At 46.4% G+C, this 24,847-nt stretch overlaps 1 protein-coding gene and 1 long non-coding RNA gene across 46 annotated transcripts in view; one reads left to right on the forward strand and one right to left on the reverse strand.

Annotated features, from left to right (window-relative positions):
- The window catches only part of LOC147369648 (uncharacterized), a 118,899-nt gene that overhangs the window by 64,320 nt on the left and 29,732 nt on the right, over nucleotides 1-24,847 (reverse strand). The gene's annotated exons all lie outside the window — the stretch shown is intronic.
- AFAP1L1 (actin filament associated protein 1 like 1) overlaps nucleotides 1-24,847 on the forward strand; it is a 76,118-nt gene that overhangs the window by 24,086 nt on the left and 27,185 nt on the right. For 3 of the 6 annotated variants that reach the window (XM_086412352.1, XM_086412349.1, XM_086412353.1), the window contains 8 exons: nucleotides 10,898-11,026; nucleotides 12,103-12,186; nucleotides 12,956-13,053; nucleotides 13,977-14,085; nucleotides 18,194-18,382; nucleotides 19,065-19,276; nucleotides 22,514-22,693; nucleotides 24,598-24,690. In XM_086412352.1, the coding sequence (XP_086268478.1) occupies nucleotides 10,984-11,026; nucleotides 12,103-12,186; nucleotides 12,956-13,053; nucleotides 13,977-14,085; nucleotides 18,194-18,382; nucleotides 19,065-19,276; nucleotides 22,514-22,693; nucleotides 24,598-24,690 (1,008 nt within the window). In that variant the 5' untranslated portion in view covers nucleotides 10,898-10,983. The remainder of the gene's footprint in view (nucleotides 1-10,897; nucleotides 11,027-12,102; nucleotides 12,187-12,955; nucleotides 13,054-13,976; nucleotides 14,086-18,193; nucleotides 18,383-19,064; nucleotides 19,277-22,513; nucleotides 22,694-24,597; nucleotides 24,691-24,847) is intronic. The other 3 variants (XM_086412354.1, XM_086412350.1, XM_086412355.1) reach the window with 1 other exon arrangement.

Below are 24,847 nucleotides of genomic sequence, written 5' to 3' on the forward strand. Positions count from 1 at the left end.
CTCAGTGTCAGGCCCAGGGCCATGAACAGTCCATGTGGGGAGGAGGGTGCTTACAGAATCCCACAATGTCCTCCTGCCCTGAGAACTCCCTTCCCTTGTGCCTAGCACACCTGAATCTGTTGGGGAGTTACACAAATGAAGAGAATGCCATTGAGATCACTGAGCACCATATGTATCTTTTTATTTCATCTCTATAGCAATCATGCGCAGAAGCTACTGTTTTACCCCCACTGTTTACAGATGAAGAATTGAATGCTAAGAAAAGTTAAGACGTTTCCCCAAGCAGAAAATGGCAGAGCTGGGTGGGGGCCCAGATTTGTATACCCTGAGCTCTTAGCCACTCTTCTATGACATACAAGCATCAAACCTAGTGTAAATCTAACACTAGATATTCTTATTTTCAATTAGTTGTGTGACTGTAGCTAAGTCACATAAACTCTTGAACCCTCACATTCCACATCTTTAAAATCAGAGTGTTAGACTGGGTCATCAAAATATTCAATGAATGGATGCTTGTTGGGCATCTACTGTGATTGAGGCACAGATTAAGACATGTCCTCACAAAGTCTGTTACCACAACTATAGCAAATCTGTCACTAAATACTATCTGGTCAATACTCTGGATGTGCACAATTCTGGGGAATATTAGGAAGCAGCAACAACAATAATGTGGCCCTGTTGATGGCTCCAGGCACAGCACCGAACAAAGTGCCCTGCAAGCATAATCTTAACCTAGTTACCCCAGCCTAGGAGGCTGGGACCCCAGTATTCTCACTTTACACATGAGAAAACCATGGCTCAGAGCTCTCTAATGTGCCCATCTTTGTACAACTCGGAAGTGGCAGCACAAGAAGTCCAGCTCAGAGGTCTTGCCCCAAAGCCCTAATCACTGTGCTCTCCCAAGCAAGACTTCATGTTCCAGCTAGTTACAGTCGTCTGCAGGGGCTCTTATTCCCACCTTCACTCAGTTGTTTCAGAAAGAGATGTCTAATGACAATTTTTTAAGGAAGAGGGAGGTCTTCCCACAGTCTGTATGTTCACGGACATGCCCTCTAGTAGGTTTTCTGGTGGCATATTTTTCAGAGGTTTAACCTTGGAATCACCTGGAATACTCCTTAAAAATGTAGATTCCTGGGTCCTAGTATAGAGCCTACTAAATGAGACTCTCAGATAGGAGGTCCAGCAAAACCCTGGGAGAGGTATGACCATTTGTCATAAGCATCATTATACGTATATGATTTCTCTCCAAATTAAATTCTTTGATAGCTTAAATCCTTGTGGTTTGAATTCTACGGTATTAAAGACGAAGGTACTCTCAAAGGCACATCTGTATTCACCACACCTGAAAGCTAGCTTTGGGGGGAGAGTCCTTATTGTCTTTAAAGAACAGTTCAGTTCAGTTCAGTCGCTCAGTCGTGTCCGACTCTTTGCGACCCCATGAATCGCAGTATGCCAGGCCTCCCTGTCCATCACCAACTCCTGGAGTTCACTCAAACTCACATCCATCGAGTCAGTGATGCCATCTGTCGTCCCCTTCTCCTCCTGCCCACAATCCCTCCCAGCATCAGAGTCTTTTCCAATGAGTCAACTCTTCGCATGAGGTGGCCAAAGGACTGGAGTTTCAGCTTTAGCATCATTCCTTCCAAAGAAATCCCAGGGCTGATCTCCTTCAGAATGGACTGGTTGGATCTCCTTGCAGTCCAAGGGACTCTCAAGAGTCTTCTCCAACACCACAGTTCAAAAGCATCAATTCTTCGGCGCTCAGCCTTCTTCACAGTCCAACTCTCACATCCATACATGACCACAGGAAAAACCATAGCCTTGACTAGACGAACCTTTGTTGGCAAAGTAATGTCTCTGCTTTTGAATATGCTATCTAGGTTGGTCATAACTTTCCTTCCAAGGAGTAAGCGTCTTTTAATTTCATGGCTGCAGTCACCATCTGCAGTGATTTTGGAGCCCAGAAAAATAAAGTCTGACACTGTTTCCACTGTTTCCCCATCTATTTGCCATGAAGTGATGGGACCAGATGCCATGATCTTCGTTTTCTGAATGTTGAGCTTTAAGCCAACTTTTTCACTCTCCACTTTCACTTTCATCAAGAGGCTTTTAGTTCCTCTTCACTTTCTGCCATAAGGGTGGTGTCATCTGCATATCTGAGGTTATTGATATTTCTCCCGGCAATCTTGATTCCAGCTTGTGTTTCTTCCAGTCCAGCGTTTCTAATGATGTACTCTGCATATAAGTTAAATAAGCAGGGTGACAATATACAGCCTTGACATATACTCCTTTTCCTATTTGGAACCAGTCTGTTGTTCCATGTCCAGTTCTCACTGTTGCTTCCTGACCTGCATACAAATTTCTCAAGAGGCAGATCAGGTGTTCTGGTATTCCCATCTCTTTCAGAATTTTCCACAGTTGATTGTGATCCACACAGTCAAAGGCTTTGGCATAGTCAATAAAGCAGAAATAGATGTTTTTCTGGAACGCTCTTGCTTTTTCCATGATCCAGTGGATGTTGGCAATTTGATCTCTGGTTCCTCTGCCTTTTCTAAAACCAGCTTGAACATCAGGAAGTTCACGGTTCACATATTGCTGAAGCCTGGCTTGGAGAATTTTGAGCATTACTTTACTAGCGTGTGAGATGAGTGCAATTGTGTGGTAGTTTGAGCATTCTTTGGCATTGCCTTTCTTTGGGATTGGAATGAAAACTGACCTTTTCCAGTCCTGTGGCCACTGCTGAGTTTTTCCAAATTTGCTGGCATATTGAGTGCAGCACTTTCACAGCATCATCTTTCAGGATTTGAAAGAGCTCAACTGGAATTCCATCACCTCCACTAGCTTTGTTCGTAGTGATGCTTTCTAAGGCCCACTTGACTTCACATTCCAGGATGTCTGGCTCTAGGTCAGTGATCACACCATCATGATTATCTGGGTTGTGAAGATCTCTTTTGTACAGTTCTTCTGTGTATTCTTGCCATCTCTTCTTAATATCTTCTGCTTCTATTAGGTCCATACCATTTCTGTCCTTTATCGCGCCCATCTTTGCATGAAATGTTCCCTTGGTATCTCTAATTTTCTTGAAGAGATCTCTAGTCTTTCCCATTCTGTTGTTTTCCTCTATTTCTTTGCATTGATCGCTGAGGAAGGCTTTCTTATCTCTTCTTGCTATTCTTTGGAACTCTGCCTTCAGATGCTTGTATCTTTCCTTTTCTCCTTTGCTTTTCGCTTCTCTTCTTTTCACAGCTATTTGTAAGGCCTCCCCAGACAGCCATTTTGCTTTTTTGCATTTCTTTTCCATGGGGATGGTCTTGATCCCTGTCTCCTGTACAATGTCACGAACCTCATTCCATAGTTCATCAGGCACTCTATCTATCAGATCTAGGCCCTTAAATCTATTTCTCACTTCTACTGTATAATCATAAGGGATGTGATTTAGGTCATACCTGAATGGTCTAGTGGTTTTCCCTACTTTCTTCAATTTGAGTTTGAATTTGGCAATAAGGAGTTCACGATCTGAGCCACAGTCAGCTCCTGGTCTTGTTTTTGCTGACTGTATAGAGCTTCTCCATCTTTGGCTGCAAAGAATATAATCAGTCTGATTTTGGTGTTGACCATCTGGTGATGTCCATATGTACAGTCTTCTCTTGTGTTGTTGGAAGAGGGTATTTGTTATGATCAGTGCATTTTCTTGGCAAAACTCTATTACTGGCCAAAAGCTTTCTTGTAACCACGATGTAGAAGCTTCTCCCTGGGATGACATTCTGCTGGTAAGTCAGGTATAAGCTTGAATCACTTGTTTTTTTCCTCTGAGATCGACATAGTTAGGGCTCTAAAGTTCAGTGGGCTCAGTGGAGAAAGACCCACTGAGCAGGATCTCAGCCCCACAATAAGGGTCTCCCACTCATCCAGTGAGAGGACTTCCAGATAAAGACCCCCAGTGACCCAGCTCAGCAAGCAGGCTTTGAGGGGCCATCCGCCTCCTCCCTGCCCCAACCTGGCCTCCCTTTCTCTGAGCCCAAGTTCTCTGATAGAGGACTCAAGAGTCACAGGGAAATGGAAGCTTTGAAGTCAGAAAGCCTGACCTTACAACTTACTGGCTGGGTGACCTCAATTCTCTAAGCCTCTGCTTCCTCCCTCATAGAACACAGACACCTGTGTAGTTTGCGAGGATTAAATGAGATGATGTGTGTTAACTGCCCAGCATAATGGTAACTACTCAGCTCAATGAATGGTTCTTGCCCACTAAAGCTACAGGCTGAGCTTTCTCCCAGGGCTCACGCTCCCTCCACCATCTGCTGCCCACCACTTCGTAACAGGCTCCAGAAACCAATGCCACCAGGATGAAGCAGCTCCTCACTCCCCATGTGCTACTCCCAGATTTACTTAGCTCCCTCCTTTGCTCTATTTGGACTTTTGTGATCACAGATCAGTTAAACAAAAAACACTTAGAAGTCAAGGGCCCATGTTAGAAATCCTATCGAGTACCAGGAAAAACAAAAGCAAAAAAAGGTGTTATAATGCTTGGGTACTTAAACTCGTGTTTTTAAATGCACGAATCTCACTCGGAGACTACCTGTCCTCACTTTAGAAGCAGGAGAGCTTTTAGAAACCAGAATGCTGCCACAAGAGGCACTTGCTGATAGCAGCAAGAGGAAATTTGTGAGATAAAACCTCACAGACAAAAGAGAGGGAGATAGGAAGAGGAGGAAGGAGGGAGAAACAGACAGACTGATTTAAGGAATACAAAGGCTTGGCAATCTGAGATCATTTATTGAAGGACAGCAATTCTCAGAAAGATGTGGCTGGGGACAGGAATGCTTGGGGGTCCCCAAGATGCTTTCCAGGGGTACCCCTAAGGTCACCTACTTTTACATAGTATTGAGACCTTACATGCCCTCTTCATTCTCACTCTCTTACGGGTACACAGCAGAGTTTTCCAAAGGCTATATGATGTGTGACAGTGTGGTAGCTTTCAAGGTTAATGGGATGTGTGACTATGTATTTTTTTCAATTTTTTCAATGTTTTCAATTCAAGCTTTTCTCAGTTTTCAGTTCAGTTGCTCAATAGTGTCCGACTCTTTGTGACCCCATGGACTGCAGCACATCAGGCTTCCTTGTCCATCACCAACTCCTGAAGCTTGTTCAAACTCATGTCCATCAAGTCAGTGATACCATCCAATCATCTCATCCTCTGTTGTCCCCTTCTCCTCCCACCTTCAGTCTTTCCCAGCATCAGGGTCTTTTCCAATGAGTCTGTCCTTCACATCAGGTGGCCACAGTATTAGAGTTTCAGCTTCAGCATCAGTCCTTCCAATGAACATTCAGGACTGATTTCCTTTAGGATGGATTGGTTGAATCTCCTTGCTGACCAAGGGACTCTCAAGAGTCTTCTCCAACAACACAGGTCAAAAGCATCAATTCTTCAACACTCAGCTTTATAGTCCAACTCTCACATCCATACATGACTACTGGAAAAATGATAGCTTTGACTAGATGGACCTTTGTTGGCAAAGTAATGTCTCTGCTTTTTAATATGCTGTCTTGGTTGGTCATAGATTTTTCTTCCAAGGAGCAAGCATCTTTTAATTTCATGGCTGCAGTCACCATCTGCAGTGATTTTGGAGCCCAAGAAAATAAAGTCTCTCACTGTTTCCATTGTTTCCCCATCTATTTGCCATGAAGTGATGGGACCGGATGCCATGATCTTAGTTTTCTGAATATTGAGTTTTAAGCCTACTTTTTCACTCTCCTCTTTCACTTTCATCAAGAGGCTCTTTAGTTCTTCTTTGCTTTCTGCCATAAGGGTGGTGTCATCTGCATATCTGAAGTTATTGATATTTCTCCTGGCAATCTTGATTCCAGCTTGTGCTTCACCCAGCTTGGCATTTCGCATGATGTACTCTGCATATAACTTAAATAAGCAGGATGACAGTATACAGCCTTGATGTACTCCTTTCCCAATTTGGAACCAGTCTGTTAGAACTATGTCTAGTTCTAACTGTTGCTTCTTGGCCTGCATACAGATTTCTCAGGAGGCAGGTAAGGTGGTCTGGTATTGTCCCATCTCTTTAAGAATTTTCCATAGTTTGTTGTGATCCACACATTCAAAGGCTTTAGCAGAGGTAGATGTTTTTCTGGAACTCTCTTGCTTTTTCAATGATCCAGTGGATGTTGGGAATTTGATCTCTGGTTCCTCTGCCTTTTCTAAATCCAGCTTGAACATCTGAAGTTCACGGTTCACATTCTATTGAATTGTGAATTCAATAGAATTGGAGAATTTTGAGCATTACTTTGCTGGCATGTGAGATTAGTCCAATTGTGCAGTAGTTTGAACATTCTTTGGCATTGCCTTTCTTTGGGATTGGACTGAAAACTGACCTTTTCCAGTTCTGTGGCCACTGCTGAGTTTTCCAAATTTGCTGGCATGTTGAGTACAGCACTTTCTCAGCATCATCTTTTAGGATTTGAAATAGCTCAACTGGAATTCCATCACCTCCACTAGCTTTGTTTGTAATGATGTTCACTTTGCATTCCAGGATGTCTGGCTCAAGGTGGGTGATCACACCATCGTGGTTATCTAGACCATGAAGACCTTTTTTGTATAGTTCTGTGTATTCTTGCCACCTCTTAATATCTTCTGCTGCTGTTAGGTCCATACCATTGCAATCCTTTATTGTGCCCATTTTTCATGAAATGTTCTCTTGGTATCACTAATTTTCTTGAAGAGATCTCTAGTCTTTCCCATTCTATTGTTTTCCTCTATTTCTTTGCATTGAGCACTGGAAGGCTTTTTTCTCTCTGTGTGTTATTCTTTGGAACTCTGCATTTAAATAGCTATATCTTTCCTTTTCTGCTTTGCATTTCACTTCTCTTCTTTCCTCAGCTATTTGTAAGGCCTCCTCAGACATCCATTTTGCCTTTTTGCATTTCTTTTCTTGGGGATGGTCTTGATCACTGCCTCCTGCACAGTGTCACAAACCTCCGTCCATAGTTCTTCAGGCACTCTATTAGATCTAATCCTAATTGAGATCTGATTCTCAATTTTAAGTGATGTTAAACTCATACTGGTTTCCCCAGTAGCTCAGTGGTAAAGAATCCACCTTCAATGCAGGAGACCTGGCTTCAATCCCTGGGTCAGGAAGATTCCCTGGAGGAGGAAATGGCAACCCACTCTAGTACTCTTGACTGGAAAATTCCATAGTGTAGCAAAGAGTCAGAGACAACAGAGCACGCATGCATGCAAAGCCAATACTGGTAGATACAACTCACACCAAAAGCCCTTTGGGGGTCTTCAATAATTGTTAAAATTGTACAGTAATATTGAGGCCAGAAAATTTCACAACCACTGGTAGAGAGATAAACAGCCACTGCACCCTGTAACCTTGACACCCCTGCATGATAGCAGAGCAGCGTCAGAGATTTTCAAACATGAACCACGGCTGCAGGCCACAGGAAAGTTCCTATGGTTACCCTGTGGTGCCTTCCTTATAGCACATCCACAGCCTTCCTGGTGACAAATTAATTTCTAATATGTGTGTGTGTCTGTCTGTGTGTATGACAGGAATGGAGGAGAAATACAGTGGGAGAGAGAGAGAGTGATACCCCAGAACAGTATCTTTTTCATTTTCTAATTTCCCCAAGTGGCCAGACTGGCACAAAATTAGAGTAAATAAGGAAATATTTTGGAATTGAGTTACTGACTTTTGGTGTGTCTGTTGGTGCCAAAGAGGTTTGTGTTTCCATTTGAAAAGATTTCCTCCAAAACAGATACAACTTGGCCAAAAAAAAAAGTGAAGTCTTTTCAGTTCAGTTGCTCAGTCACGTCTGACTCTTTGCGACACCATGGACTGCAGCATGCTAGGCCTCCCTGTCCATCACCAACTCCCAGAGTTTACCCAAACTCATGTCCATTGAGTTGGTGATGCCATCCAACCATCTCTTCCTCTGTCATCCCCTTTTCCTCCTGCCTTCAATCTTTCCCAGCATCAGGGTCTTTTCAAATGAGTCAGCTCGTCGCATCAGGAGGCCCAAAGTATTGGAGTTTCGTCTTCAGCATCAGTCCTTCCAATGAACACTCAGGACTGATCTCCTTTAGGATGGACTGGTTGGATCTCCTTGCTGTCCAAGGGACTCTCAAGGGCCTTCTCCAACAACACAGGTCAAAAGCATTAATTCTTCGGCACTCAGCTGTCTTCACAGTCCAACTCTCACATCCATACATGACCACTGGAAAAACCATAGCCTTGACTAGACTGACCTTTGTTGGCAAAGTAATGTCTCTGCTTTTAAATATACTGTCTAGGTTGGTCATAACTTTACTTCCAAGGAGTAAGCGTCTTTTAATTTCATGGCTGCAATCACCATCTGTAGTGATTTTGGAGCCCCAAAAAATAAAGTCAGCCACTATTTCCACTGTTTCCCCATCTATAGTCATGTCCAACTTTTCGTGACCCCATGGACTGTAACCTATCAGGCTCCTCCGACCATAGGATTTTCCAGGCAAGAACACTGGAGTAGGGTGCCATTTACTTCTTCAGGGGATCTTCATGACCCAGGGATCAAACCCGGGGGATCCTGCATTGCAGGCAGATGCTTTACCATCTGAGCACCAGGGAAGCTAAAACCTGGCTAAAATGACTTTAAACAATTTTTTGCTTCAAAGAGAGAGCCTTTCCCTTCCAGAACCCTTGCCCAGTGGCACCTCAGAGGGTGCCAGCTCCTTTCACTTGAGCTCTGGAGTGATGCCTGGAGGTGTACCACACAGCAGCTCCAAGAATCATGCAAACCTGGGATCAGCCTGGCTCCTCCTCTTTTGAGCTGTGCTACCATCTCACAGGTCCCCCTCAGCTTGAGAGTCAGGTCCTAGAAAATAGGTATCCTGGAGGACCTACTCACAGGCGTGCTGCAGGGATGAGATAAAACATGGCATGGAAAGCCCCTACTCAGAGCCCAGCGCTAGAGAGAGCCAACGAGGTAGGGGCTGTCAGTAACAGCCTCAAGCTCATTTCCAACAAATTTGGGGTGATTTTGGAATGGCACAGAAAGATTACATCATCATATTTTTCCAATGAGTGCTACTCTCTGTACATAAAATTTCTGTTTTTTAAAAAGTCCTCACGTGGTCATCTCTCCATTCCCTCTCTCATCTAACACATATAGAGCACCCAGTCTGAGCAGGTGAACTAGATGCTAAGGAAGCTAAGACTGACAGTTCACACCTCCCAGAGCCCACAGCCTCCCCTCTTCCTGAGACAGACATGCAGACCTCACAGCACAGATCAGCACGGCAGATACTACAGTGACAGTATTCATAGCTGACTTGGGGTGGGATTTACTATGTACGGGCCAGGCACTTCCCATACATGATACTGTGAGGCAAGTGCTGTTATTTCCCCTTTACAGAGGGGGAAATTGAGTCATACAGGTTAAGCAACTTGCCAAAGGTCCCATGGCTGATGAATAACAGAGCCTGAACATGAACCCAGGAAATCTGGCTCCAGGACTGATTCTGTCATGCTCCATGTTACAGCCCCTCTTACACAACCCGACCTGTAGCTGCAAGTCAGTCTCACCTCTTTCTCAGAAGGTCCTAGTGGGGAGAAGCACGTGGATTTGGGAGTCAAGAGACCAGGGCTTAAATCTTGACTCTTCTACTTGTCCATGTAACTTTAAGCAAGTTACTTACCTTCTCTGAACCTTAGTTTCTTCAACCAAAAAATGGGCTTGACCATCAGACCAATCTCAACTTGGTAGGGCCCTATAAAATACTGCAAAGCAATGTAAGTGCTATAGTATAAAGTACAAAGTGAGGAAATTCTGTTGAGGTTCTGCTGGCTGTACGGCCCTGGAGAAGCTGTTTAACCTCTCTGAGCCTTAGCTGCATCCTCCACGTGATGGAGATAATAAAATACATGGCCTGAGATTTAAATAAGACAATATGTATGAAAGGGATTAGCACAGCTGGAAATAATTGTTCAATACACGTGAGCTCATATTATTAGGCACAAGTGATTGGCAAGCTGCAAAGAGGGACAATACTACTTCTATAGAGAAGTCAGTCTTTGGCTCTAAGGCAAACCAAGTCCCAAGATATTGCTTTGGGACAGAGAGACATTGATGACATCATGGTCTTGGTATGCTTCAGTCTTTTTAAAGGACTCTGTGCTCTAGGCTTTGCAACTCTGTGTGGTATCAGACCAGCAGCGTCAGTTTTAGCTGGGAGCTCGTCAGCAATGCAGAATCTCAGGCCCCACACCAGACCTCCCAAGTCAGAATCTGCATTTTGACAAAATCCCCTGGTAATTCCTTGTATACACTCAAGTCTGAGAAACACTAGTGTAGCATAGAGAAAAGAACAGCAACAAGAGTTTTTGGCCAGGGGTGGGAAGGGTTAATGTTTAGTTTGGCTCCTGTCAAGTCACCGGAAACAGAAGGTTCCAGAGATTGAAGTGTATAGACTGATGGGACAGGAAGGCTTCCTTCCTGCCTTGTGTCCTGGACGGCCAGAGCTCCTGCCTGGGACCTCCGCTGACCCTTGAGCTCAGGGAGGAAGGACCCTGGGCCTGCAGAGCAGAGGGCAGGCTGGGACAAACAGAGGGCTCGATGCCTCTGCTCAAACTACCTGGGAGGCTCAGTCCTCAGGCCAAGCCCAGATGAGGTCTGAGGAGGAGAAGCGGGGAGCAGGGAGGCCGGAAAAACGTCACAGTTAACTGAGCAGGGCTCTCCCAAGGGAGGCTGGTGGCCAGCGCTGGGACAGCTGTGTGAGGGCCTCTGAGGTCTCCGTGTTGCCCTGGGCCCTGTCCTCTGGCTCCTGCTTCCTCGGGTCCCGCAGGGTGGGGGTGGGGCCCACACCCTGGACACAGCCGTGACTGTGCTCCACGGGCTTCCTCCTCAGTGCTGGAGCAGCTCCTCCCCGAGCTCACAGGGCTGCTCAGCCTCCTGGACCACGAGTACCTCAGTGACACCACTCTGGAGAAGAAGATGGCCGTGGCCTCCATCCTGCAGAGCCTGCAGCCCCTCCCAGGTAGCCGTCAGCATGCTGCCCAGAGCTTCTCAAGAACCCTCAGTAACTCCCCAGGGCCTGCTGGCAGGAGGAAGGAAACCTCACAGCATGGCCATTCAGCTCTCTTCATGGTCTAAGCAGCGTCCCCATGCACTCCAAGCTTCGTCCACCACAGCCCTGGCTGTGCTCCTGGTCCTCCTCCACCCCTGGCCCTCTACAAACTCACACAACACACATGCCATACACACTCATGTACACACCACTACCACACACTCACACACACAACATGCTCTCACATAGACCTCACACAGTAACAAACACACATCACACATAACATACCCCACATGTTCTATCAACACACTCACTTATCACATACACATAGCATATATGCACAACACTCATGCACACTCTGACAGACGTATCACATACACATCACACTGTCCTGCACTCAGATGCACGCTCACACACTCCCTCTTGGCTTTATGGGTAGTATGCCTGCCCCTCCATCTCCACTCGGGCCTTCCCTCTAACTCCCCACAGACTCTCTGCCTCACTGTGTTCTCAGCAGCAAAGCTTTCTCCTCTGCTCCAGCCTTTCCCCAACCTCAAGTGAGCGCACAAGATGGTATGTGTAAATCAAGAGCTCAGTAAACTCTAAAGGGGCTGTGTCCTGTCCCGCGGGGTTGGAGGGGTCTGAGTGACATCGGGGGGGGTCACCATTGGTTGAAACTGAGCCTCACTTCCCATGGACAATGTCCTCAGCCACTCTCACAGGACTGCTGGAGAAAGAAAGGGGCAGCAGTTTGCCGACTGGCCCCCAGCTGTCCCCAGAGCAGCGCCTCTACTTTGTCCTTTATATTGGGCTCTGGGCATCCTTTCACTCAGAGAAGGAGATCCTCAATAACAATGGAAAAAAGGAAACAAAGTTTGAAAGCTTTGGAGATGATTTAGGATAAGCACATGCTTTGCTACCTGAGTGCTGTGTCCTGTGCAGGACAGAAGTCTGAGTGGGCGGGGGGGACTAGCCATCCTCAGCAGCAGCAGCAGTCCTGGCCCCCATGCCCCTCACTGCTGGCCTGCTCTCCTCCTTCCTCACAGCCAAAGAAGTCTCCTACCTGTATGTGAACACAGCAGACCTCCACTCTGGGCCCAGCTTCGTGGAGTCCCTCTTCGAAGAATTTGGTAAGCTACTCTCTGCTGACCTCAGCTGGAATCTGTCCTTCCAGCTCATGTGCATCATGCATGTCCACCAGCTCAGTCTCTAGAAGGGTCCCCTGCATCTGGGTCTGGCTCTAACATTACAAAATTGAGTCACCTCAGAAAAGTCCCTTTGCCTCTCTGGGCCCTGCCAGGTCTGAAGTCTAGTCAAAATCCATAGTTACAGGAAATCATCCCCTAGATTTGAGGAAGGGTAGGGATGTACACACAGGCCGAAGAATGCTGGCAACAGGGCCTTGTCTCGTCTGCTGCTAACATCCATCTTAGTAGCTGCCTGGTCTCTGAGCTGAGCGGTCTGGCAGCTCAGCAGAAAATGGAGCTGTGAGGGACTAGCAGAGGCACCTAGCATATGGGAGCAGCCAAGCCAGGCCTCGTGCAGGGTGTGTGCAATCCCTGATCTATCCCAAGGGAGAACAGCACTATACAACACAGGGAGAAAGCTGTGGGTCAGATGAGAGGATTCACGGACTGACAGACTTTGGGAAAACACCGTGCCTTCATTAAATAACCCTTGAAAACTTCCAAAGCACTGTACCAAACTGCATTATCCCATTTGATTCCCTGAAACACTGGGATTATTGTGACCACTTTATGGATAAGAGGGATGAAGTCACTTGCCCCGGATTACTAATGGAGGGGGTGCTTGGGCTTCCTGATCCCAAATCTAGTCCTCTTCTCACCCTGCCGTGCTCATCCTCCACCTACTCTGTCCTAATGGCCCGACTCCCCATAGACTGTGACCTGAGCGGCCTTCAAGACATGCCAGAGGATGAGGCGGAGTCCTGCAAAGCAGCCAGTCCTGAGCCAGCCAAGAGTCCATCTCTGAGACACGTGAGTTCTTACACTCTCTGGCCCTCTTTTCCTCTGGAGGAGGTAGAGAAACTCTAAACTCTAATGCTGGGGATCCTCTTGACCATGAGAGATCTACTCTCTCTTCAGTGTGATGGTTAAGGGCATAAACAGCACTGTGAGAACATTTCAATGATTCATGATGATGAGCTCACTGTGCCAGTGCCGAGCAGGGATAATGTGGTAAACTGACCTGTCCCTTCAGGCCCAAAGGACTTGCCCACCCCAACTTCTGATTTCAGAAGCACAGGAGGAGTGATGCGGAAAGCTCTGGATCACAAGATGGATGGCCTTTGCCTTCCTCCCTTCTGCTGTGTGGCAGATCACTTCCCATCTCTGAGCCTGAGTTTTCACCTACAAAAATGAAGGTCTGGATCACAGACCAAAAATGAAGTTCCCAGCCTTTGGGGCCATGAAATTAGAGCAGGGGGCCCAAATCACATCAAACATTATCTGTTGACTGCATAATTCACTATCATCACCACCATAAATGGCACCAGTTGTTGACCACTCATCATGTCCTTCCAGTACTCCTGCCTGGAAAATCGCATGGACGGAGGAGCCTGGTGGGCTGCAGTCCATGGGGTCGCTAAGAGTCGGACACGACTGAGCGACTTCACTTTCACTTGTCACTTTCATGCATTGGAGAAGGAAATGCCAACCCACTCAAGTGTTCTTGCCTGGAGAATCCCAGGGACGGGGAAGCCTGGTGGGCTGCTGTCTATGGGGTTGCACACAACTGAAGCGACTTAGCAGCCGCAGCAGCATGTCCTTTCATATTCAGAGACTGCATCCTGCCTTCTAGGAGCTCCTGTCCCTCTCACCCCCAGGCCCCTCCCTGTCACCCTGCTCCCCATGCTCTCCTGGTCTTCTGGTCTTCACACACCTCCTCTGTCCTCTTTCAGACAGCTGACCTGCCTCCACCACTCCCCAACAGGCCTCCGCCTGAGGACTACTATGAGGAGGCCCTTCCCCTGGGACCTGGCAAGTCCCCTGAGTACATCAGCTCCCACAGTAAGTTCTGGTCCCTGAGGGTTGGGGGTGAGGGGGAGAAGGCTCCTGTCCTGAAGCTCCTGTGTGTCCTGCTGGGGCTAAAGCGCCAAGCCTGGCACCATTCCGCCATACCCACGTACTGGGGAAGAGCGTGGGAGACCCTGACCTCTCCAGTGACAGCCTGGGTGGGCGGGCCAGTAGGCATGGCCTGGGGCTCAGGGGCTGGGGTTCCAGACCCAGTTCTATGTGACCTTGAACAAGCCTCTTCCCCTCTCTGGGCTTCTGTTCCTCTACCCTTGAAATAAGAAAGAGGGGCTAGATGCACACATATCAAGGTATTAGGGTGGAAGGTCACGAGTGCTGCGGCCTGGGTATAGGGACTTAACATCACATACAAGAAACTGTATTACGGTTTTGGGTGATGCACCATGTGTAGTTGAGCCTGCATAAGATATCTATCCTATCATTTGGCAGCACAGAGGAATATTCTTCAACCATCAAAAACTACATGAGACGGGTCTGTCTGTGCTGATCAGAAATGAATCCCAGGATACATACTGGAAAAAAAAAATCAGAATACTGCATATAACATGATCCCATTTGCTTTTAAATAGGGTACTCACACATGCATTTAACAGTTTTTCTAGAATATGCAAGAAACTCTTGACAGTATTTTCCTATAGGAAATGAATGAGCAGAAATCTGGGTGAAAGGGAACATATTTTCCCATTCACACTCTTTTGTAGTGATTGTGCTTTTCATCATGTTGTAGTAAAATACACATGACATAGAACTGACCACTCCAACTGTTTTCAAGTGTCCAATCACTGGCGTTTAGTGCATTCACAGTGTTGTGTAGCCATCACCACTATCAAGTTCCCAAACATCTTCGTCAGTCCAGAAGGAAAGCCCATACCCAGTAAGCAGTCACTTCCTATTCCCCTCTCAACCAATCTGCTTTGTCTCTATAATTTGCCTCATCTGAATATTCCATTTAAACAGAATCATACAATATGTGACCTTTTATGTCTGCGTTATTTCACTCAGCATAGTGCTTTTGAGCTTCATTCATGTCACTGCATGTATCAGTACTTCCTTTTTATGGACAAATAATACTCTATTGTATGAATATACCATATTTCGTTTATCCATCTGTCAGTTGATGGACATTTGGGTTGTTTCCATCTTCGGGCTATTATGATATATTATTCTTATGATTAATAAACTAGTTTAAACAAAACTAGTGAAATGGTGGACTTGGACCAGGTGATCCATGGCCCTCTTCAGACTTGGGACCTATGTCACTGCCAGCAGCTGTTTATGTGAAGCAGCTGACTTTATTTTATCCACTTGAGGACAGAGAAGGAGGGGATGAAGTGCTGCTAGACCCTTAATCCCAGGACAAGCCCTCAGCTGGGTGAGGCTCTTTCCCCTCCCCAGAGAGCTCAGATGGGGCAGAGAAGCTGCCTCCTCGAGCAGTGGGGATCCTGGGGTGGGAGGGAAGGGAGTGCCTCAGGAAAGGCCAGGGACCTTGTCCAGGAAGAGGGTGCCACGCCCGACAGGAAGTATCCTTCCCCTCTCACCAGCCTGCCAGGTGTCTGAGGGCTTTCGGTGCTCCCTCCCTCTCCCACCTGCGCCTCCTCCTTTCCCACCCTCACTCCTGGCCTGAGTACCCCATTCCACCCCACAGGGATGTCTCTAGCATCTGAGACCTCAGGATGTCTGCTGGGAAAAGCAGGCTGTGAGCCTCACTTGAGAGATATAACTGGGCATCCCAGTCACTGGGAATTTGAGTGCTGCCATCCTCAGAAAAACAGTAGGGCTGAGAGCCCAGAGCAGTGCTCTGATGAACAGCGTGGTGTGAGAGCAAGTTGGTCTGAAAGCAGGCAGGCTTCCTGGAGGAGGGGGTGGGCACCTGTCCCCTGCGCTAGCAACTTCAGTTCTGATCCAGGTTCTATCACTAGAAAAGTGTGTGGCCTCAGTTTCTTCATTTGTGAAGTGGGTCTGATACCTCCCTCCCTGCACTACAGAAATCAAGATAGTTATAATGATGTCTAGCATTTGTCTAAGATGTTTTCTGTGCCAGACTTTATACTGAGAGTTCATATGCATTATATCACTAATCCAGGGTAGGAACTGTTCATGTCAATTTTATAGGTAAAGAATCTGAAATGCAGAGAAACTGTTTTCTTTCCAAGGTCACTCAGTAAATAATGGAGATAGATTTGAACTCAGATCTCATTAACCCCAAAGCACATGCCATTAACCCACTGAGCTTCAAAGTATGCTCCAGAGACCATCCGTATTAAAATAATCTTAAATGTTAAAAAAAATCTGATTCCTTGGAATTCCATACATTTTCTATTTTTACATATGTTTAAAACTATCCAGTTAAATAGGTTTTTCCATAGTGCAGATTCCTCAGTTCAGCCCACACCAGTGACTCAGAATCTGTGGAGATATAGTTCAGGGATCTAAATTTTTTCTTCCTTTTTATTTTTAATTGGAGGATAATTGTTTTATAGCATTATGTTGATTTCTGCCATATATCAACATGAGTCAGCCATAGGGATCTGCATTTTTTAAAAGACCCCAAATGAATGTAAGTTGGTGCAGCCATTAAGGGAAAAATATGGAGGTTCCTCAAAAAACTAAAAATAAGAGTTATGATCTAGCAACCCCACTCCTGGGCATACACCTGGAGAAAACTCTAATTCGAAAAGATACATAGGGCTTCCCTGGTGGTCTAGTGGTTAAGAATCCACCTGCCAATGAAGAGGACATAGATTCGATCCCTGATCCTGGAAGATGCCACATGCCACAGGGCAACTAAGCCTGTGTGCCACAGCTACAGAGCCCATATGCCCTAGAACCTGTGCCCTGCAACAAGAGATGCCACAGCAATGAGAAGCCTGCCCACTGCAACAAGAGAAAGCCTTAGGGCAACAACAAAAACCCAGCACAGCCAAACACAAATTAATAAATTTTTTGAAAAGAGAAAAGATACATGTAACCCTGATGTTCATAGCAGTGTTATTTACAACAGCCAAAACATGGAAGCAACCTAAATGTACGTCAACAGATGAATGGGTAAAGATATTATATATACACATACATACACACACACACACAATGGAATATTACTAGGCCATAGGAAAAAAGAATGAAATAATGCCACTTGCAGCAGCATGCACAGACCTAGAGATTTTCATACTAAGTGAAGTAAATCAGAGAAAGACAAATACCTGAAGATATTGCTTATATGTGGAATCTAAAGTATGATACAAATGAACTTATTTACAAAACAGATACAGACTCAGACATAGAAAATAAACCTGTGGTTACCAACGAGGAAAGAAGGGGATAAATTAGGAGTTTGGGATTTAATAGATCAAGCTAGGAAATACAAAACAAATAACCAGCAAGATCCTATGTACAGCACAGGGAACTATATTCAGTATCTTATAATAATAATGGAAAAGAAAAATAAATTAAAAGACCCTTGGTAGTTGTGATAAAAATACAATTTAGGATACCTCCATTCCTATATTATACTGACTCCCATGAATGGGAAAAGCACCAAAATTCAGCATTAGCATCTATTGTATGTATTGTATATATTCACTATTGTATGTGTTATTGTTATTTCCTCTAGTCCACTTCCTCCTCTGCAGGTTTAGAAGGAGAGGAGGGAGTGGATGCATTAAGAAGTGAGCAGAGGGGCTGAGGTGGAAGAAGAGACAAGGGCAAAGCAGAAAGGGGGTCTGGGCCCAGGTGCTGACACACCACGCCCTGTAGTCCAGTGACTGGAACTGTGACCACGACACACACCCACACATACCAGTGTTCTGGGGTCAGAGGAGAGAGGCTGACCACGCTGTGCCTGGGAAGGTCAGAGGAAAGATCTTTGAGCTGGGTATTGGAGGCTGAGTAGGAATTTTCTAGCTGTTGCTAAGAGGGCACAGGGAAGAGCATGAACACAGGCCTGGAAGTGTGACAGGGCCTGGTAGGGCCATTCTGGGTGACAGGAGCATAGGGGGCAGGTGTGGTCTAAGGCAGATGAGATACGGAGAGGAGGCCCCACACTCTGGCCAGGCAATGACTAGAAGCTCCACTCCCTCTTCCCGAGGAGGACACCGTGTCCAAGATCTTTGCCAGCCCTGGCACCTGGAGTCTGCCTGCATTTCTCCAAGTACTGCTCTTTCTGCCAACCCCACAGATGGCTGCAGCCCAGCCCACTCGCTTATGGACGGCTACTATGAGGATGCAGACAGCAGCTACCCCGCCACCAGGATGAACGGGGAGCTGAAGAATTCTTGTAAGTACTGGGTGGACGTTCAGTCCAGGTCTGTCCTCAGGGAGAGCAAACCTTGACCTGACCTTGGCGTGCCCATACCCACTGCCCCCCTCAACTCCCTGGGGTCACCACAGAGGCCTCAAAGCCCTTGTTCTCAGTGATCCTGGGGTTCAGTGGGAAGACTGCTGAGTGGAGTTAGGAGCCCCCGACGAAGCCCTTGCCCTGATTCTTGGTGACTGACCTTATGCAAGTGATTTACTCTCCCTGAGCCTCCAGATTCCTCTGTATCAAACAGGGACTTGCTGAGGGCCATGAAAATGACCTGAGACAACAGATGCAAAGATGATGGATAAAGACAATAGCTGATGTTTACTGAGCCCTCAGTGAGTGCCAAACACTCAGCTAAACGTTTTGCATTTGTTGCTGCTCAAAATAGCCTAGTGAGGTAGGTATTATAATTTATTATGACCATTTCATTGATGAGGAAACTGAACCTCGAGAGGTAAAGTCACTGAGATCACAAAGCAAGTGGTAAATCTGAAAGACACAGGGCCCGTGTGGGAGCTAGGTCATTACCAGGATCACACCTCACACCCACCCCTTGGGCCCCAGAGCAGGGATATCTGCAGAAGAGTAAGAAGGCCCACCTCCCCCCACACCGGGTGACAGCACAGGGACAGGTCCTTTCCTGTGGCTCCTGCAGACAATGACTCTGACGCCATGAGCAGCTCCTACGAGTCGTACGATGAGGAGGAGGAGGAAGGGAAAGGGCCCCAGCCCACACACCAGTGGCCCTCAGAGGAGGCCTCCATGCACCTGGTGAGGGACTGCAGGATATGTGCCTTCCTGCTGCGGAAAAAGCGCTTCGGGCAGTGGGCCAAGCAGTTGACCGTCATCAAGGAGGACCAGCTCCTGGTGAGTGGCCACAGACGACAGCCTCTTGGCCTCACATGGACTTGCGTGTGTGTGCGCATATGTGTGTGTGCGTGCAGGCGTGCCTGCCTCTGTTCCTCTGGGTTTGCTTTGTGCACAGAGGCTCAAAGGACAGTTCTTCTGAGAACAGAGCTCTCCTACCCAGGCAGAATTAAAAAAAAACAAACAATACAAAACGTGAAGAACTGATCGACTTTACCAAGTTTTGTTTTTCCAAAACATGATTTTTTTTATCACTTTAAAACAATGTTTATCGTTTTTCACTAAGTAAATGTATTTACTTATAAACCTAGAAAAAAAAAATGAAAAATGATTTTTTTTTTAAAAATCCCATTGACCAAGAGCTAACCACTATTAAGTTTTGATGCATAAACTTCCACCCTCATTTCCATACATCTGTCTTTTCTGAAACTGAGCCCATGTAATACTTGTTATCATATAACTTGAAACATTTTTTTTAATTTATCATGTCTCATCATTATCATTTCATAAAAGAAATACACTTTTAGTTCCAAAGTAAGTAAAGTAAGTATAAGGATGGACATAATTTCTGGGGAAAAATGACACCTCTTTACCTGTTCAGTTCAGTTCAGTCGCTCAGTCGTGTCCAACTCTTTGCGACCCCATGAATTGCAGCACGCCAGGCCTCCCTGTCCACCACCAACTCCCGAAGTTCACTCAAACTCACGTCCATCAAGTCGGTGATGCCATCCAGCCATCTCATCCTCTGTCATCCCCTTATCCTCCTGCCCCCAATCCCTCCCAGCATCAGAGTCTTTTCCAATGAGCCAACTCTTCACATGAGGTGATCAAAGTATTGGAGTTTCAGCTTTAGCATCATTCCTTCCAAAGAAATCCCAGGGCTGATCTCCTTCAGAATGGACTGGTTAGATCTCCTTGCAGTCCAAGGGACTCTCAAGAGTCTTCTCCAACACCACAGTTCAAAAGCATCAATTCTTCGGCGCTCAGCCTTCTTCACAGTCCAACTCTCACATCCATACATGACCACTGGAAAAACCATAGCCTTGATTAGATGGACCTTTGTTGGCAAAGTAACGTCTCTGCTTTTTAACATGCTATCTAGGTTGGTCATAACTTTCCTTCCAAGGAGTAAGCGTCTTTTAATTTCATGGTTGCAATCACCATCTGCAGTGATTTTGGAGCCCAAAAAAATAAAGTCTGACACTGTTTCCACTGTTTCCCCATCTATTTGCCATGAAGTGATGGGACCAGATGCCATGATCTTCGTTTTCTGAATGTTGAGCTTTTTTTTTTTTTTTTTTTTTTTGAATGTTGAGCTTTAAGCCAACTTTTTCACTCTCCACTTTCACTTTCATCAAGAGGCTTTTGAGTTCCTCTTCACTTTCTGCCATAAGGGTGGTGTCATCTGCATATCTGAGGTTATTGATGTTTCTCCCGGCAATCTTCATTTCCAGCTTGTGCTTCTTCCAGCCCAGTGTTTCTCATGACGTACTCTGCATAGAAGTTAAATAAGCCGGGTGACAATATACAGCCTTGATGTACTCCTTTTCCTATTTGGAACCAGTCTGTTGTTCCATGTCCAGTTCTCACTGTTGCTTCCTGACCTGCATACAGATTTCTCAAGAGGAAGATCAGGTGGTCTGGTATTCCCATCTCTTTCAGAATTTTCCACAGTTTATTGTGATCCACACAGTCAAAGGCTTTGGCATAGTCAATAAAGCAGAAATAGATGCTTTTCTGGAACTCTCTTGCTTTTTCCATGATCCAGCGGATGTTGGAAATTTGATCTCTGGTTCCTCTGCCTTTTCTAAAACCAGCTTGAACATCTGGAAGTTCACGGTTCACGTATTGCTGAAGCCTGGCATCTTACTAAACATGTATGCATTGAAACATGACCTCTTCTCACCTTGGAGCAATGAAAAGTTCATCCCAGGTCAGAATCAGGCCAAGAATCATGACATACTTCTTTCCACACATTATGCCTTCTTTTTCTTGACTTACTGCAATGGCTATGACCTCCAGTGGAGATTCTCTGGTGGCTCAGTGGTAAAGAATCCACCTGCCAATGCAGGAGATGCACATTCAAACCCTGGGTCAGGAAGATCCCCTGAAGAAGGAAGCGGCAACCCACTCCAGTATTCTTGCTTGGAGAATCCCATGGACAGAGGACCTGGCGGGCTATAGTCCATGGGGTCACAAAGAGTTGGACATAACTTAGTGACTAAACAAGAACAACAAAGGACCTCTAGTGTGATATAAATAGAAGTGGTGAGAGTAGGCATATTTGTCTCAATCCAGATCTCAAAGGAAAGTTCAATAATTCACCATTAAGGCTGATGTTTGCTTGTGGGGTTTTTTGGTAGGTATTCAATCCAGATCTCAAAAAAAGTTCAATAATGTACCATTAAGGCTAATGTTTGCTTTTGGGGTTTTTTCGTAGGTATTCCTTATTATCACATTAAGCAAGTTTCCCTCTAAGAGTTTTCTAAGAGTTTATGTTACAAATGAATACAGAATTTTATCAAATATTTTTTCTGCTTCTATTGAAACATGTGGTTTTTCTCCTTTTTTCTGGTCCTACAATAAATTACATGGTTAGTTTTTGAACGATAACCCACTCTTGCACTCTTAGAATAAGTTTGATCTCTATGCAATATGGTTTTTATATGTCTGGATATTATATGCTAATATTTTGTTTATAGTTTTTATAACTATGTTACGAGAGACATTAGCCTATGACTTTCCTTTTTTTAATGTCATTGTCAGGTTCTGGTATCAAGGTAATGTGAGCCTCATAGTAAGAACTGGGAAGTGAGAATCATTATTCATCAACTATGGACTTCCCAAGCCCAACCCTCCATCTCTGCTATAACTCTCTCCCACATTCTTGCCTTGTAGCCCATTAATAGCAGAGAGCTGGCTTCCTCCCAAGACAGCCTGTTTCTTCTCTGGTTCTTTAGACTGGAATGGTCTTCCTGGTATTGTGCTAAAACCTGCCTCTTCCTAAATAAGTAGTTGTGACCCTTGAGACCGCTCAGTAGCCCTTGAGATCTGGAGCTTTCCCAAAGATGCCCCTCCCAGGCTTTTCATCTCTGTGGTGAACAGTCACAGGCCCTGTCTTCATGCAGTGCCCACAGTCGGGATGGGCGGGGAGGTCTCTTTGGGGTAGGTTGAGTTTCAGTCTCCTCCCTCCACTCTCCACTCCAGGAGGCCCTAACCCCTTCTCTTCCTGTCCAGTGTTACAAAAGCTCCAAGGACCGGCAGCCGCATCTGAGGCTAGCGCTGGATGTCTGCAGTGTCATCTATGTGCCCAAGGACAGCCGGCACAAGAGGCACGAGCTGCGCTTCTCCCAGGGGGCTACTGAAGTCCTGGTGCTGGCCCTGCAGAGCCGGGAGCAGGCTGAGGAGTGGCTGAAGGTACAGGAGGGCCTGTGCCCTTCACCCACCCTTCCACCCTCCCTCCCTCCCTTCCTTCCTCTCTTCCCCAGGCCCAGCCCTCAGTGGGGTGGGCCCCTGTCACTGGAAGAACAGGCCTGGCTCAGAGGATCAGTACCTTTCACATGGCTAGGGCTTTATGTGGAAATGGGCCTCGGATATCTCCAGGAGACAGACCTCAGCCTAGAGACCTATGTTCCTTCTAGCTATGTGAATCCCCTAACATGCCTACTGTGCATTTATCCTACCTGCAATGTATATCTCCAGGAATAGAGAGCTTAAGACCTCCTATAGAAGAAGCTGATTTTATCATTAGACAGGCTAATCCTTTTTTTTTTTAATAAAGGAGAAATTCTTTATCTTAGATGAAATGTGCATACTTATAAGATCCACCTATGACCCAGTTCCTGCATCTTACACAACAATTAGAGTTACCATGCACTGAGCACTTACTTTGTGCCATGCATTGTGGTAAGAGCTTTATACACATGACTTCATTTACTATTCACTGTGGGACTAATATTGTCCCCATTTTATAGATGAGGAAGCTGAGGCACAAGAGCTTCTGTGACTCACCCAAGGTCAACCACCAGTGGTTCGGACCAGAATTGGAAGTGAATCCAATTCCAAGGAAAATCTAAGGAAATCTAGCCCAAAGGTGACAGGATGGCATAGTGTTGACGAGGGAAGACTTCGGTGCTATACAGACCTTAAGTTCAAGTCCCGGACCTAAGCAGCATTTACTGACTATGTGATCTTCTGCAAAGGACTTCACTTCCCTGTGCCTCAGATTCTGCCTCTATAAAATGGCTCTTGTAAGCATTCTAGAGCGTACCTGACATAGAGCCTGCCAAGCAGCAAGTCCTCAGTAACTGTCAGCAACTACTGTGACGGTGATGGTGAAGCCCTCACCCCCAGGCCCTTACAGCAGACCTCTCCACCTCTGATCTTCCGAACAAAGAAACCAAAGCCCCCATTCCCTCCCTCCCCATCCTCTCTTCCTTCCTGTGATAACCAGCTCTCCCACTGGGATGTTTACTGATTCTCATTACTGCCTTTGTCTCAGGAGGGGAAGGAAGAGAGACAACCTGCCTGCTGGGGTGGGGGTGAGGGGAGTGCTCTGTCCTAAGGGACTGTGGTTGGGTAAGAAAAAGTCCTAGACTTGGAGTTAAAGAGGCCTGTCTTGGTACCCCAATTAGCGCAAACAGTAGGGCAGAGCCTCATCATCCTCATTTGTAATTTGGGGACCAAAGTACCCCACCCCACAAGGCTGCTGTGGGGATATACAAGGGGATAATCCAGGCAAAGCCACCTGACAGATGAGCAGCAGCGGTCTGTTACTATTTCATGATCAGGATGCTTGTGCTGCATGGCCGCAGGGGAGTGCCTTGGGGTCTCCGTTTCCACATCTTTGAAATGAAGAGAATAATCCTGGCTATTCTGCAGGTTGTTGTAAAGTTCCAACATGTCACAGAAGTGAGTTCCTCATGCCTGTGCGGGGCATACACATGGCCCTTCACACCCATCATCTCACTGGTCCTCACACCCCCAAGGAGGTAGCAGAGGACCCATAGCATCCCCGTGTTACAGATGGGGAAATGAAATCCCAGAGCAGGGACATGGCTTTGCCAAGGCCATGCAACTAATTAGTAATGGCGCCAGGTCTAGAAGCCAAGCCTCTAGGCTCCCAGCTCCTTACGTTTTCAATTCAAGGGACAGACACAGGAGAAAGCCTGTTCAGATCCTGATGTGCCCTACACATGGGGCAGGAGGCCCTGTCAACCTGTGTCCCACCCAGTGATCCCAACCGCTCTGCTGGGCCTCATTCTTGCTGCTGTCTCCACAGCACCTCTGCCACCTGCTCACAGTGTGTGTCCTCTCCACAGGTCATCCGAGAGGTCAGCAAACCCGTCGGGGGCACTGAGGGGGCAGACGTGCCCAGATCCCCAGTCCTCCTGTGCAAGGCGGACCTGGACAAGGTACCTCTGTCTTCACAGGGTCCCTCTGAGACAGACAGTGGGAGCTCAGCACAGGCTCTGTCCCAAGGGACGTGCAGGCTGCTGGTGAAGCCAGACATTGACCAGGCACTTAATAAACGTCTACTGAATTCATGAATGCCCATGTCCAAGGTGCAGC

The sequence above is a fragment of the Bos grunniens genome, chromosome 7 (assembly GCF_055505025.1).
Source record: "Bos grunniens cultivar Pamir isolate PY7600 chromosome 7, Bosgru_T2T1.0, whole genome shotgun sequence".
Classification (NCBI taxonomy): Eukaryota; Metazoa; Chordata; class Mammalia; order Artiodactyla; family Bovidae; genus Bos; species Bos grunniens.